Source organism: Nyctibius grandis, chromosome 5, assembly GCF_013368605.1.
Source record: "Nyctibius grandis isolate bNycGra1 chromosome 5, bNycGra1.pri, whole genome shotgun sequence".
NCBI lineage: Eukaryota > Metazoa > Chordata > Aves > Nyctibiiformes > Nyctibiidae > Nyctibius > Nyctibius grandis.
In genome coordinates, this window is record NC_090662.1 from 15,707,916 (window position 1) to 15,722,693 (window position 14,778).

Below are 14,778 nucleotides of genomic sequence, written 5' to 3' on the forward strand. Positions count from 1 at the left end.
CGTCATGCTGCATCTGCAGTGGTGTAACATTTGGAAGCTGGATGTCCATCCTAATCTCAGCAAAATCTATACCACGGTCGAGCATGTTGGGGAGGCAGAGAAGGAACTTCCTTATGGTTAACGTTAGTCATTTATTCATGTATTGTGCTTCTAGGTCTGATTAAAGTTGTGTTATCTCCTTAGAAACAGCCAGCAATAACAAAAAAAAATCAGGTTACTTTGATATATGTACTTATGCTACGTATATATATATGCTCCATTTATTTTTCCAGATTACTTTGTGTGTAGATAAATACATACACATATTTATACACACGTGCACACAGAATAAGTTCACTATTTGAAGTATATCTAGAGTGTACCATTAAAATGTCAGTTTCTATCACTACTTTTCCAAATAACCTGACTATTGTATAGAGAAGACATGAGTGCTCAGAGCAGTAGTAGAAAGCAGAAGTTTAGCAAAACATACTTTTTTTTTAGTAAAATCTTCTTAATGATTTTTTCTCTATTCTCCCTGTAAACTCCCTCCCCCAATTAAAAAAAAAACAAAAACAAACCAAAAAAACCACAAAACAACTAAAAAGTTAAAAAAATTGCAGTCAGGGGAGCCAAGTAGGAAAGCTCAGTTTGTTGGCTCTGTGACAGTTCAGGACAGTAGTTTTCACTCGGGATTTGTGGACTACAGCACACTGTATTGATAGGTGCCTTTTTACTTAGGAATTTCTCCTGTATAGATTCTGCTAGGGCATAGGTGTATCAACTTTTCTTAGGTCTGTTCCTGTGGATATCTTTGTGGGAAGGGTTGTTCTCATGACCACAGGTTAGAATTGTTGGCCTGTAAAGCTGAAGGAAGGCATGGCAAGAATTGCTTTTGCTAGTGATTGCAAAATGTGTATACACACATGATGTAATCGGGTGGAGGGAAGAGGAAAATGTTCAGATTGCATGCTCAATAAAAGGCAGCTTATATATAAAAGATTTTAAGTGTCATTTAAATTCTGTTTTTTTCCTTTTCCAGTGTATATAGTAGACTTTATTTGGTGTCTCTGAATTTTGAGGTATGTAACTATGTTCCTGCGCACTATATTGAGTACCAGCATTTCAAATATGCTTTAATCCACCTTCCCTGTAAAGAAAGCATTTTTAAAGGGAAAGAAGGCACCAGCACACCTTGTAGACTATTTTTCCGGGTATGGTGAGAAAATCAAACAGAATACTACCTTTTGATCATCTGTCTCTGTTACCTGAGATGATTTGTTAAAAACAACTAACACCAAGATCAGCAGGAGTCCACGGAGGTCTGAAAGCAGTAGTATGATCTTGGAAATCTTTGCATCTTGCCCAGGAGACCCTCTTGAGATGGGAAACTGTAGTTAGTTTCAGAGTGATCCTGTGTGAGTCTGTGGAGGCAACCCGGACCCACAGTAGCATGAATTTTCTACTGGGAGCAGGAGGAGTTGGGAGTTTTGGTTTGGGTGTAGTGCTGTATGAGTACAGGTAGATTGCTTTTACATTCAGATTGACTTGAAGTTACGACCAGGTGGGCATCGTATGCTGGTTGAATTGAAACGTCTTGCTTGACTCAAGGCTGTCATGCAACTAGTTTGTGTATTTTACGTCTGAATCATTTTTATCTGTAAATCTGATAAATCTTCTGTACCCTTCCTCTGCTTTCCTTGGTCCCTGCATGAGTGGAAAATTGACTGTACAGATATATCACTTTGTTTCAGCAATTTTGTCTGTTTGTTCCAGTAAGCTTCAAGTTAATACCCTTGGATTTGTACACATCCCTTAAAAATGAATCTTCATGTATACTGTGAGGATTCTGATACAATTTCCTGGAGCGGTATTTAAGTTACTAATTTTGCCTGTATTTAAAGGGTGTGAGGCAATGGGTTTACCAGTATTTTTAGTTTAGCAAAAGAGAGCCTCTTCTGTACTTGTGCTCAGGGGAAATAAGCTCAGCTTAAACATGGGGTGAACTGCCCATTTCTCCTTAAGTTGGGAAATACAGGCTGTAACTTTTCAGATGTTCAGGGGTGATAATTATTCTCAGACATTTCAGTTACTCAATTTACTAAATATGGATAAATGGTCACTTTCACCTTTTACATATTTTGTAATATGTGTTTAAAGTTGTATTAGTTTGCTTTTAAGGAAAGACGGTTGGCATATGTAGATAGGTTAGAAGGTTTTGATCATTTTTTTCCCTCTAGTTATGTATGTTTTGTTTATAGATCTTGTGAAGTTGCAGAGCAGACACAGTATAGAGGTGGTAGTTTTGTTAGTGTATTACGCTTTCTGCAGTCACATCAGTTAAGGACTTTGAGGTAAAGTTGCATCCATCAGTATAAAATCTAAATAATTATTTATCTTAAACCAACACTGTTTCCTTTCGTGAAATACTCAGCCTAATTATAGGCTAATCTAATGATAATTAGATTTTTCTCCCTTAAACTTCTGCTCTGCCTTTAGGGAGGCCCTGGTAATTCTCTCTGCAGAGGCATTCTGTGATGAAATCCCCAAGTCTTGAAACATCCAAACTATGTAACTGCTTTTTTTTTTAATCTTGTAATTGACACATGGTGACTGATAGAGGCAGTTGCTAGAAAAAAAATTGTTGAAGAACTTCAGGCGTATATTGAAGTCATAAAAACAGGAGCAAAAAGACTCGATATTTTTGTAATGCCTCGTGGTGTGAGAAACTTGTTAGCGATCAAGTTACTAAAATTAGTGCAGCGCTTCGTGTATGTGGAAAATGCTTAGATTTGAGCTACAAAGTAGTTTGATCATAAGCTTAATTCCTAATTTCACTGATGTCTCTATAAATTAGAAAACAAATGTTGGATGGCACCTTCTTTGAATTCTATTCCTAACTTTTATAGTGGATTTTTTCCCTAACTTAAATGCTTTTTGTCTTTAGTATCTATCACATGACAACAGGATCTGGGAATTTATTTATGAGGGAGGAAAGCCAGGAACAATGATATTGACTGTGTAAAAAGCTGTCAGATGTACTAAGAAGAATAGTAAAACCAGATTTCATTATTTTTTTCCCCTCTTTGATTTTTGTAGTGTTAGGGGGAAACGTGGATTTTAAAAAAAAAAAAAAAAGAAAAAAAGAAAAAAAACCACCTTGTTGTAATAAGTATATGATATTATCTTGGTATATTAATTTCTCTGTAGGATTTTTTTTATCATTAAGGCAGAAAAAGTTGTTACTGGTGCTACCACCACCTATTATCTTTGGTTTTTATGAAAAGTTTTACATCTGTGCACACAGATGAGAGCTTTTTAGTATTCTTACACATACAGCATCAGTTCTAGCAGGCTTCTTAGTCCTATTTCCTCTTCCCTCTCCCATTTTAAAAAAGGTTAATTGTCTTCCAGAAGTGAGCTACCAGTGTAGCATATAACCATGTGAGTTGTACCTTTCCCAGTACAGCAAGTACTGTTTGGGTTCTTCTGGCTTGAAAAATATACAGGATTATTAATGAAAATAAAGGTAAATCACAGTTCTCTGATGAGATTCATATTGTTACTTTCTGTTTGAATGTAGGTACTGGCAACTCAGTTTCTGAATCTGTAAAAGAAAATGCAAGTAAAAGTAGTTAAATGTTTTAAAAAAAATATTTCTCCTGCCTTCTTAGGGAAAACAAAACAAAGAAAAGAAAAAGAACCTTACATGGAAAATGCAATGGGAGAATTTGTCTGGGCTCTTGACACTTAAGAGAATGATTGATAGCTAGGATTATGAAACCTTGTTGGAGTCATCTGGACAGTTTGGCTAGATTTCAAGTTCTTATTTTTCAAGTGTACTTTCTGTCTAGGTGATCTATCATCTGCTTGTTTCCTGAAACTGTTCTGTATAGCTTTTGATGGTCCTACAAGAAGCAAGTGGAAGGAGGGGAAAAAAGACATGCTGATAAAGTAGGTCTGGAGTTCCTTTCTGGCAACATCTGATCATAGCAACTGGGTTTAGTTCTGAACGTTTGGACTCTGTAGGATTAGGTTCAAAAATACTCATGTAATTTCAGGAGATTATCCGTTTACCTTCCGATTCAGGAGTTGACCCCTCTATATTTGTTTTTTTATCCTCCTCCGTGTGTCAGTGAAAAGTTTTTTCTTCTGCTGTCACACGATTGATCTTAGAAGGACATGGCAGAAAGGAAACATGTGGTCTTCGTTAGACCACAGAATAATGTTGTGTAAGTGAAATACCTCAGGGACAATATGTAACTTATTTTCTGTTGTTTAATGCATAAATGATGTTCTTTGTACAAAGCCACACAGATGAATAATTTGGAATGTATTGTGCTCTTTTACTTCTGTTGTTAGAGCACAATTCATTTAAAAAAAACAATTCTGGTATCATAAGCAAAGTGGATTGTGAGAAGTATGGTGAGACTTCAAATATTTTAGACTTGATATGGTTATTAAGTCAAAAAGCTTCTGTGTATTCTCTAGAGAGAGAAAGAACTGCCATAGAAAATGTAAACCAATGTGATTGAATGGTACAGCGTGATAAGTTTCTTGCAGGAGGTTGATCTTGTGCAAGATGAATGCCTTAGCCAGATTGAACAAAGAGTTTTGTGTTTTTTAAGATGAAAATCATATTATTAGGGCAAGATAAACTTTTAAACTGCAATTAAATAAAAGCAAAATTTCTTCAAATAAGGATTGTGTTTTCAAATAATAAAGCTGTGCTAGTAGGGTGATAATGAAGAAAATCTGATGAATCTAAGAAATTGACAAAATTCTTTCAACGCTTACAGTATATTATCACTAAAAGAATAGAGTGGGCCCGAACAAAATTGGAGGTCCTCTACTGTTGATTAAGGTACTGTAGAAGAGCTACTTCACCCGATAAAGAGCTGATCATTGAACTTCGGGCCAGCAGTTTTTGTATAGTAGCTTTTAACTATATGACTCTGAAATTAACTGGACAAATCAGTGTGGTCTTTCTAACTTTCAAATTCTTGTACTGCTTGAAGAAAGACTTTCTTAAACAGTGATTTGGATGTCATCTGCTTGGATTGTTAGGAAGACATCTTCTCTAGCATCCTTCTTTCCACTCCTCCTGGCCAATTATTTAAATGAAATGCACCTATAAAAACAATTTCTTAGAAGCCTGTGGGTGACAGGTAGTCAGAGTTCTGAAAGAATAATGACTTGGAATAGATGGGTACTTGTAGAAATTGGAAAGTACCATGTTATGACAGCAGATAATATTTTATGACTCATCTAAAGTACCAAGCTTCAAAGGATAAGCAATCACTTTTAAAATGGATAAGGAAGAAAGTTACCCAGTAGTGACATTATTTTCTATTCTGAACTTTGCAATTTTTGTAGTATAATCCAATAAAAATACTAGGAGTATTTTAGTGTGTCATGACAATACTGCTGGTTCTGACATGACAGAAAATAATTATTTTCCTTCGTCCTGAATCTGACATCTGTGGTGTTCATTGTTGGATGGCCTATAAGGCCATAGTTCTGTTAATAAGTGGGCATAGTGTAATGAAATTATTGTGAGTATCGCCCCTCTTGCCTCAATTACGGTAATTTGTTGAGGATGGCTACTCCTAAATAATGATCCATGTTTGAATTAACTTGTGTCTGCATAGGTATTGCGAGCCAATGACTGCCTTCATTCTTCCATAGTTCAACTATAGGCAGAGGAAAAGCATTGGAGGGTCTTGTGTGTGTGGTGAATACCTGAAATCTTAAGGTGGTAAAAAATAATGAGGTAGTATTATAACCATGTTTTGCTTTCTTTTAGATGAAACAACTTCTGTTTGATGCCATTTGGCAAAATAAATTTTAGTTCCTCAAGTCTAGTTTTATTCAGTGTAGATTAGTCTCTTATAATTTTTGGGTGAGTTCTGACTAAGGCTTAAAGATGTATTTCAATAGCTTGCAATAAGGTAAAAATTTTGTCTTGGCTTTGTTACTCCCCCTTTTTTTTTTTCTTGCAAGAGTATTGATGTATTTGGTCAGAGATGATGGCATTAATTGAGCCATGCGTTAGAAATTTTTTATCTATACATAGCTCTAAAAGCATACACATAGCTCTCCTTGATTTTTCTGCATTACTTCAAAAAACCAAAGATGCTCCAAATTTCACTTGATTCCCAGATTTGGTAACTACATTTCTTCTTTCTGTGTTGACAATGAAGATCACTTGAATATATGGTGATTGGGTAACCACCGTTGTTTTATATAAGTTTGCAGATGTCATAGCCTATGAGGCAGCTGTGTAAGGCAGGTTCTTCACTTCCATCAGTCTCCTGGGCATTTTTGCCTACATTAGTTTCCAGTTGTTACTCTACCTGGTCAGAAGTGTTTAAAGAAAATTCAATTAAGAAAAACCACACCACCACCAAAAGCAATTTTAAGTGCGAGAAACATCTAAGTGAGGATCTTGATCCCAGGCAGTGGTGTCCAGTATGTATTTTAGACCCACTTTGAAACACAGTAAAACTGTTGTTTGGTTTTTGGTTTCGTGGGTTTTTTTTTTAGAATTATCTAATTACAAGCATAAAATAAAATTCCTATTATGCTAATGATTTGTTAGCATAGGTGAAACTGTAGTTGATATAGTGGAACAACCCTTCACATGCGATAACTGATCTACCTGGATTAAAAAAATTGATGGTCTCCTTTCAGTTATTGGGTAGGAATTCATATAAATTTTTTACTTTTTCAGAAGAAGAAAACTAAATGGTAAGCTGATGTTACATGTAAGTTGTAGATGAGGCCTTTCAAGGTTCTACCTGATGAGTAGAGTAAACTATATGGTGGCAGAATGAGTGCTCACTTAAACTGTAAGAGGGCCTTGTGGTTTCTTTCATGCCTGCTACTAAAAATACTCTATACATCTGCTTTTGGTTTGACAGGTTTTTCTTGCTGCTTATTCTTGAAAGTAGTACATTTTTTCCTTAATTTTATGCATAGCTAGTGATATAGTTTGATATTTGTAGTATTTGATAAGAAAATGCTCAGGGTTTAAATGAGGAAAGCAAGATATCCCAAAGGCCAGTTGGCCTGATGCTTTCCAGTTTGTTTTATTTGATGACTCCTGTAATAGGACCAAAACACAGCTCCTGCTGTCTGGAGGAAGAATGAACTTGTCCTGGTTTGGCCTAAACCAGGACAGAACTGTAGACGGTTTAGGCACTTAAGAGCATGGCAAGATGTTTGATGTTAATTGCCAGACTTAAGTAGTGAGTTAAAATTTAAGAAGTTAGATGAAGTCTTGATTCCAGTTCATACCCTAGAGATGCCCTGCAGATGCCACTTCATCATCCTGAAGATACCAGCTTTATCAATAAAAGGAGCAAATTCAGATTTAAGTCCTCAATGCTTTTCTGAAGTCGTACCCCATTTTTCACTGGAGGCTTGTTATTTTTTTCTTGTTGATCTAGTGTTGTTGGGGAAGGATGAGTGTGTTAAGATATGTTGATCTCAAAACTGTTGGGCTTTTGTAGACTTCAACTAAGATACTATACTTTGTCAGATGGGAGGAGTATGTTTATTAAGGCACTGCACATGCTTCATTGCTAAGTGATGTGTTCTTGCAATTTCGACATTTTGAAAGGAGTTTGCAGTTATTCATTATGCAGGTATTGAAGATGGGGGTATTTTGCTTCAATTACATCTAGTCGCTTGTGGAAAACCTTGTCTATATTAGGCTACAAAAATGCACTAGTTTACTAATCTGTGAATGGAGACAGCTGAGGTGCTATGTACGTCTCTCCTATACTTGGTCAGGTGTTCTGCCCCGCTCGGTAAGAGGAGACTAGTAGTAACTGGCATAAAGGTGGGATGGTTGTATTGACTTGTGTGAGTCAAGCAGATTGTAGCTTTGCTCTACAATGAAAAACTACTACTGATTCTTTTTAGTTTGCTACTCAAAACCAAAACACACTTCTAAAAGTGGCCCCTGATGGGTATAATATTTTCTGATGTTGATCTAATCAAATGAGATGGAAATGGTTTCATATCATTATTGTGAATCATTAGAATGATCTAGGGTTAAAAAAAATACAGAATGGAAGTTATGGTGTTGTTTCTTTTGACATCCTTCATTTGTATTGTGTGTTCGCTTTTTAAAGTGCAAAACGAAAGTGAACAATGCTCTCTAAAGAATACTTGAAAAATTCTGTAACCAGGTTTCTGTTAAAAGTTACAGCAACTGGACTCTTGACAGTATAGAGCAGTAAGGAAATGTACTTGATGTTCAGTAAGTCTGCCATAAAGTGAATCTTTGTCACCTCTCTGAATGTGGTGAATGATTTTTTTTAATCGCCAATTTAAATGATAATATTTTTGTCAATTTGTGATATTTTTAAGTTCAGGCCTTAAGATCATGATACTCTTAAGTGTATTTGAAGTTAACATTTAGAGAAGATTAATTTTTTTTTCCTTTTGCTTGTGTAAAATAAAGATAATGAAATCATTGTGACAGATGAAAGTGTTTTGTTTTTTTTTTAATACATGATGTAAAATTATCTGGTTTTAAAATGAACTAACTCTTTTGCTTCTTTTTTTTGTGTTTGTTTTTTTGTTTGTTTGTTTGTTTGTTTTTAAACAGGGTTTGTGGATGCACTTAGATGTTTGCAATGAGCACTGTGGCTGGCATGCCCCAGTGTTTTGGATACCAATGCATAGGACTCCGTAGTAATCGAATTTATCAGAAACGAACGTCATGAGCATAGTGATCCCATTGGGGGTTGACACAGCAGATACTTCTTATTTGGAAATGGCTGCAGGCTCAGAGTAAGTATGTGAACGTAATTTGTAAGTTTTCTTAGGCCTTTTTTTAATTTTATTTTTTCCCTAGTGAGTATTTTTTGAATACAGTTGGAGAGGACTTCGGAGTCTCCTTAGTTTTATTGAACCTTTAATTACTTAAATTAATAACTCTCACTTTATTCTTTAGTCCGTTTCTTCTTCTTCAGGGAGAGCAAAGGAGAGAAGGTAAATTGTTCTACAGATGTATATTTTTCTTGCTTATCAGACAGAAATATGGATGCTGCCTGGTTTGCTTTTCATACTTAAAATATCTTACCATTTCAGTTTCCTTTTAACTATACGTAAAAAAATATTTTTGGTTTCCCATGTTAGAAAGGTACATTCATTTGGTGTGGTAAATTGCAAGAAAGTGGTAGTAATTAGGTAAAAGTGCCTTTATTTTTGAAAGTTGAAGGCCTAGCTTAATTGTCTAATACCATGTCTACACAAAGTTATTATATATTGAAAAGCTGGTGGAAATTCACTTGTTAGTGATTAATTTCAGTTAGTAGCTGTGGATAACTGTGTATAAAGAATTACAAAGAACCAATGAAATCCTGAGTTCAAGAAACTCTTCCTTTCAATGAAATAAGCATGGTGAATGTCTGGGGTTTGGGGGGGGTTGTTTTTTTTGGGGAGGGGGGCAGGGTTTTTTTGTTTGTTTTGGGGAAGGAGGTTATTTGGGGCTTTTTGTTTGTGGGGTTTTTTTTCCCTCTAGTAGTGTCTAAATCTGTAGAGTATCAGTAGGCTAGAGTTTAGGTATTGTTCATCTCCAGCTGGAGATTTTTCCTGTCAAACGAACATCTTTCCATATGTGTAGTATCGACCTGACTGTTGAATGATATGAGAGGAGAAATGACATTTTGGACAACTTGGTTCTTTGAGAGGTGAAAGACCAAGGTGGTGTTACAGCTTTTACTGTTGTACATAGGTACATCATCCATATACATAGGGAAAAAAAACCAGTTCCTTTCTTAGATCTAACAAAATAAGTTAAATTCATCATTTATGTTAAATTGATTTTTGGTTTGTTTTTTTTTAACCACTTCAGATGCTGTTACACCTTGCTGTCCTCTGAGCGTTTCTGCAGTAATATTAAAAGACTTTCCCTATCTTTGGTTACCACAAAAACACATTTGCTTGTTAGATATTGAAACAATGGTTTAGGCTTATGTTGCGTACATACTTGAAATCTTTCATAAACCAAAAATAAACTTTCATAAAGTGGTCCATCATTTAACAGGTGCGTTGAGTAACTAACGCAAATTTGAATAGCTTACACAGTCTTTGCTTGAGAGAGTGTGCTAAGTAATATTACTCCATTTAAGAAGCAAATGGCTTTCCTTCCAGACTTTGAAAGAAAAGTTATGCACTGCGAGCAGAACTCTTGAACAGCTTTCTAAAGGGATGTTTCTGTCCTGTGCTTCCAGTTATATATGAAGCTATTCTAACTTTGTGCCATTTATCTGAAGAAAACCAAGAATTTGCAGTTTGAAGCTTTTTTTTTTTCTTTTGTTGATCTCTCATGTCATGAACGCTAGTTTCCTTGGTGCAGAAAATTTTTTGAGTGACCACAGCTCTTTTCATTATCTTTGCCTGTGGTTTTCTTTTATGTTTAGAGAAGGTCATGATTCCCGAGGTTGCTGACGTTCCTTGCAGACACAGCATGTCATGCTGAAATTAAAATAAATAAATATAGTTGTCAGTATAAACAAGATAGAGTTCACTGTGTGTTCTTTGCTTGATACTGTGGCATGGCAGCCCAGTTAGGAGCTGCTTTTCTTCAGATGTTAAGTGACTGTTACAAATTAGATTAATTCATGTCACGTCTACCATACTTGTGCTGAAAAATGTGTGGTTGCATGATGGGCTTAGACTGATTTAAAAGCCATGTCACTGTCTAAAGAAGTGTTACACAAAGGTGTGTCCCTAACCTACCAGCTTATACAGCTGTAAATCTTTTCTGTCACCATCTGTGTGATTTACATGTGTTTTGTATGTTTTCTTCCAGAGAGTAGTATGTTGGATATAGGTTGTATTGATAGCGATCATAGGTTGTCTCTGAGCAAGTTCTGGGGTTTTCCCAAGGGGGAGGAGTTGGAATTTCTTTACTGTGACTGACAGGTCTGATATTGCTTCATCAGTTGCTGAAGCATGAGCAAACACGAGAACGAGGGAATGACAAACTGATTATGTAGGAGAAGGAGCCCAGGAAAAAACTCTTAGATTAGTGCCATCTGTTAGCGATGAGAGATTTTTCCTTATGCTTCGAACTAAGGGATAAGCCTGTTAAAAAGGTGGATAGTTTATGTGATTACATAGTTTCACATATTATTTTAATAATTGTAGCAAATAGCTATGTGGAGCATATCTCTTATTAAAAGGTTTGAAAGTCTTAAAAATTGGATGAAATAGTCTGTCTCTTATGTTACTTGTACCTAAGTGAGCTCTCCAGGGGTGGATTATTTTCATAGTGCCATAGTAATCAGAACACATACATGTTTTGCCTCTATTTGTAAAAGGCTTAGTAAAGATGAATATGCATGACTTAACTGTTAAAGACCTTGTAATAGTAATCAGAGCCAGCCATTTTGGAAGGTTCAAAATGTGCTTCCTGACTTGAGAGTGTTAGTCCTAGCTTAGAGTGTGAATATAAGCTACACATTGGAAATACCATTGATGGTATTGCTGTGCTGTTTTTAATTACCTGTGTATGTTTTTTAGAGGGAAGGCCTGTATAGTGAATCTATCAACCACAGTATATGGGATCGTTGTATTGAGTTCAGTATCCAGGAGAAAAGATTGTAAGCATTGTTGCAGTCTTAAATAAATGAAAACGTCCCCTCCCGTTACTGTAGTTGGAACAGGGCTTTTTTAATTGTTCTAAAATACTTTAAAAAAAAAAAATGGGAAGCTTGTCAGTTCCTACGGACGGTATCAGGCCAGCCTATACTTGGTAGGGCCTGCTACGAGATGCTTAGGTAGCAGAACCCACTCTGTGGTAGAGAAGTAGTGCTCAGTTCTTTGTTGTCTAGGTAGTGAAGCTCATGAGATGTGTTTGGTTAGATAAAGTGTCTTGAAATAGAAAATACTGTTTTTCATACAAAATATATTACATTCCTTTATCTGAGCTGACCTTCAGCCAGATACTGCTCAAGTGTGCTGGTGCAAAGAGAAAAAAAAAAAAAAGAACTCCTTGAAAATTGGACCTATTGAACTGGCGTATGGCAGGTTGATGCTGCTGAAGCATCTTCGGAAGCAAGAGGTTTTATTTGGAGTTTTGACAGATGTTTTCAGGAAGTACTATTAGCTAAGCTTTCATAGCCTAAAGCTTGGATACCCACCTGCCTTTGAAAATTTTAGTTGCAGTGAGATTTTCTTTTCCATTTGAATACCTACATTTTTATGGAAGTGGTTGATGGCCCCAAATTCTAAGGACTGATTGTATTTTGAGTATTAGTCAAAAACTGCTCCCTCTTTTTTTTTTTTATTACATGGTCAGAAACAAAACAGTATTTAAAAGCAATGGCTGAGGGAGATGGGACTTTTTAAAGAATTGACTATTGCTTAGGATGGTTGATAGTTGATTCCCTTAATATAGGTTAACTATAAGCTTGTAGGGACTGAGTTTTTGTAAATGATCTGATGTCATGTGTTGCTTATTTAGTTTCTCACTAATGCCATCTGCTGGCAACATGCAGAATATTTTCAGTTTTCATTGTACTTTTAAATATGAACAGTAGGGAATGACCCAGAACATGAGTTGTTTCACTTGCAGAATGAAAATTATTTGATGGGGTTTTTAAAAATATGTGTATCTTTGCTTTTTTTTTTATTCGTTTAAGAAAATACTATATTCCTGTTTTCAAGTTACAGGAATGTCTTAAATCATTGTAGCCCAAGAACATGGGGAAAGCTCTTTTTGTGGTGCTTTTTATTTTGCTCCTTGGGAATATTTTGCACAGTTTTGAATTGGTAACAACCATACTTAACAAATGTCATGGTCAGTTTCTCATGGTAATATTTGTTTATTTTAGGGCATAATATTAGGATTTTGGTCTAACTTCAAATATACTGCATTGTAATATAAATGTTCAGTTTTAAAGAAGATTAAAAATACCATAAGTATCTCCCTTAGGCACTAAGGGTGCAGATGTTTGAGGTGAAGCTGAAAAATATGGTATGCTCAGTTTAGTACCTCAGCCTGTTAGAGACTGGCTTCTGTTCAAAAATACAAGCAAGGAAAACTTCATAGTGTTCTTTCAGATCTGAATGCTTACACTTTTTCGTCCTGAAAACTTGCTTTTTGGGATGCCTGTAAGAATGCCAATGATGAGATTAGGGGAGGTGTCTATAATACAACAGTTAGTGCCTTGCTACTGGAGCCCTGCTACTTGAGTAAAAAATTTTTTTTAAATTTATTTGTAAATTAAATGGTGTATTATGCTTTAATTGGCTGTACAAATTAATATTTCACCAAGAGGTATTCACAGAACTCTCCAATTCTGAGATGCCTATTTGAGAAGAAAGCGTTGACCTTTGGACAAATGGTAGTATAGAGGGGATGTTTTCTGCTTAAGGTCAGGGTCACAAATGTGGTGGGCAGAAGAGGGGTAACAAGGAATTTGGTGAAGGGCATATTAAAGTGTTGGCAGACCTGTGTGCCAAAGCTAGAAGGTTGTCTGTAGTTCTGTGGAGAAATCGTACTCATTTTGTGCTGCCTATGGGATGATATCACTTTTCTATTGACTGTAAAGGAAACCTACGATGATTAAGTTCTAGCTTCAGTGAACGCCCCACTACCTCCTTCCTGTATTTCTCAGTCTTCTCCACACTGTTCCCCACCTCAGTCTAGCATCTGAGTGGATAAATGAAACAGCAACAGTTACATGCAGGGCTCTGGTGAGCATCTTTTATAATTTGAAGAGGTATCTGTGGCCCCTATGGATAAGCATTTGAAAAAAGCTTTGCTGAAAGCTGATTCTGCGCTGGTTCTGTATTTATGTTAAAACTTTTTTAATACAAAGATTTAATTGCCTTTGTGTCTTACCTAATTTTCTTCCGCCCTTTTTCTGGCTTTACTTGCTCAAGTTAAGTTGTGCTTTTTCCTTTTTAACCCTGTGATCTGAATCTGTTTTATGAGTATTAAAATAGTTGGGGATAAATGTATTTGTTTACTGTATTTTGATTTTGGAAGCTTAATGCTTCTACTTCCCACAACTGTTACGCATCTAGATATTAAACCTGGTTTTCTTCAGTGGTTTATAAATTTCTAGAGTAGGTAGAAATGGATTTAGGGAGTAGGGTGTATTGTTTTGCCTCATACTTAACAAGAGATTCAGACGACCTTTTTAATTTTTGTAGTCAGTTGATGAAATAGGCATTACCTCTCTTTTTAGGACATTTCCGTTCTGGTAGCTTTCACTGGATGCTCCAGTGTTGAAGTAGCTGGTATTTAGGTCATGGTAATATTTATTTTTAATTAAGGAAACTCTCCTAAATTAATTGTGGCATTGCTGAAGGATGGATTGTACCTGAACTCCCCCCCTGGCCCTCCCTCCTCTTGTATCAGTAAGCCTTCCTGCTCTGAAAACTGAGTATTTTCCATATGCTGAAGCAAACAAGACCTCGGTTGAGCATTGAATGCACAGTGGACAAGAGTAATGGTGCTACTGCTTTTCCCACTCAATAAATGCTGGAAGAACAGCAGTAGAAGCAATACAGTGGTCAAGGCCCTCTTGAACTGGAGAAGGAGAAGGTGATTTCTGTCCTAGCCATGATGGATGGATAATCAATGCCTCATTCATTGTCATTTTGATTGGCTAGGTCGTCAGAAGGGTTAACTGGATGACATTAATGGTGTATGACTACTGCACCAATGCATTATGTCAGTGAATAGGTAAAGGCAAACCTGTTGGAAAGGCACAGCTTTTCCAACTTTTGCCTGTTTTTTTTAATAATGGATTTGATGAACCTGGC

At 36.1% G+C, this 14,778-nt stretch overlaps 1 protein-coding gene across 5 annotated transcripts in view; it reads left to right on the forward strand.

Moving 5' to 3' along the window:
- Nucleotides 1-14,778, forward strand: part of KMT2E (lysine methyltransferase 2E (inactive)) — a 65,186-nt gene that overhangs the window by 9,108 nt on the left and 41,300 nt on the right. For 4 of the 5 annotated variants that reach the window (XM_068400540.1, XM_068400541.1, XM_068400542.1 and 1 more), the window contains one exon: nt 8,600-8,784. In XM_068400540.1, coding sequence (XP_068256641.1) covers nt 8,714-8,784 — 71 coding nt within the window. In that variant the 5' untranslated portion in view covers nt 8,600-8,713. Of the gene's footprint in view, nt 1-8,599; nt 8,785-8,971; nt 8,986-14,778 lie in introns of those variants that run through there. The other variant, XM_068400544.1, reaches the window with a different exon arrangement.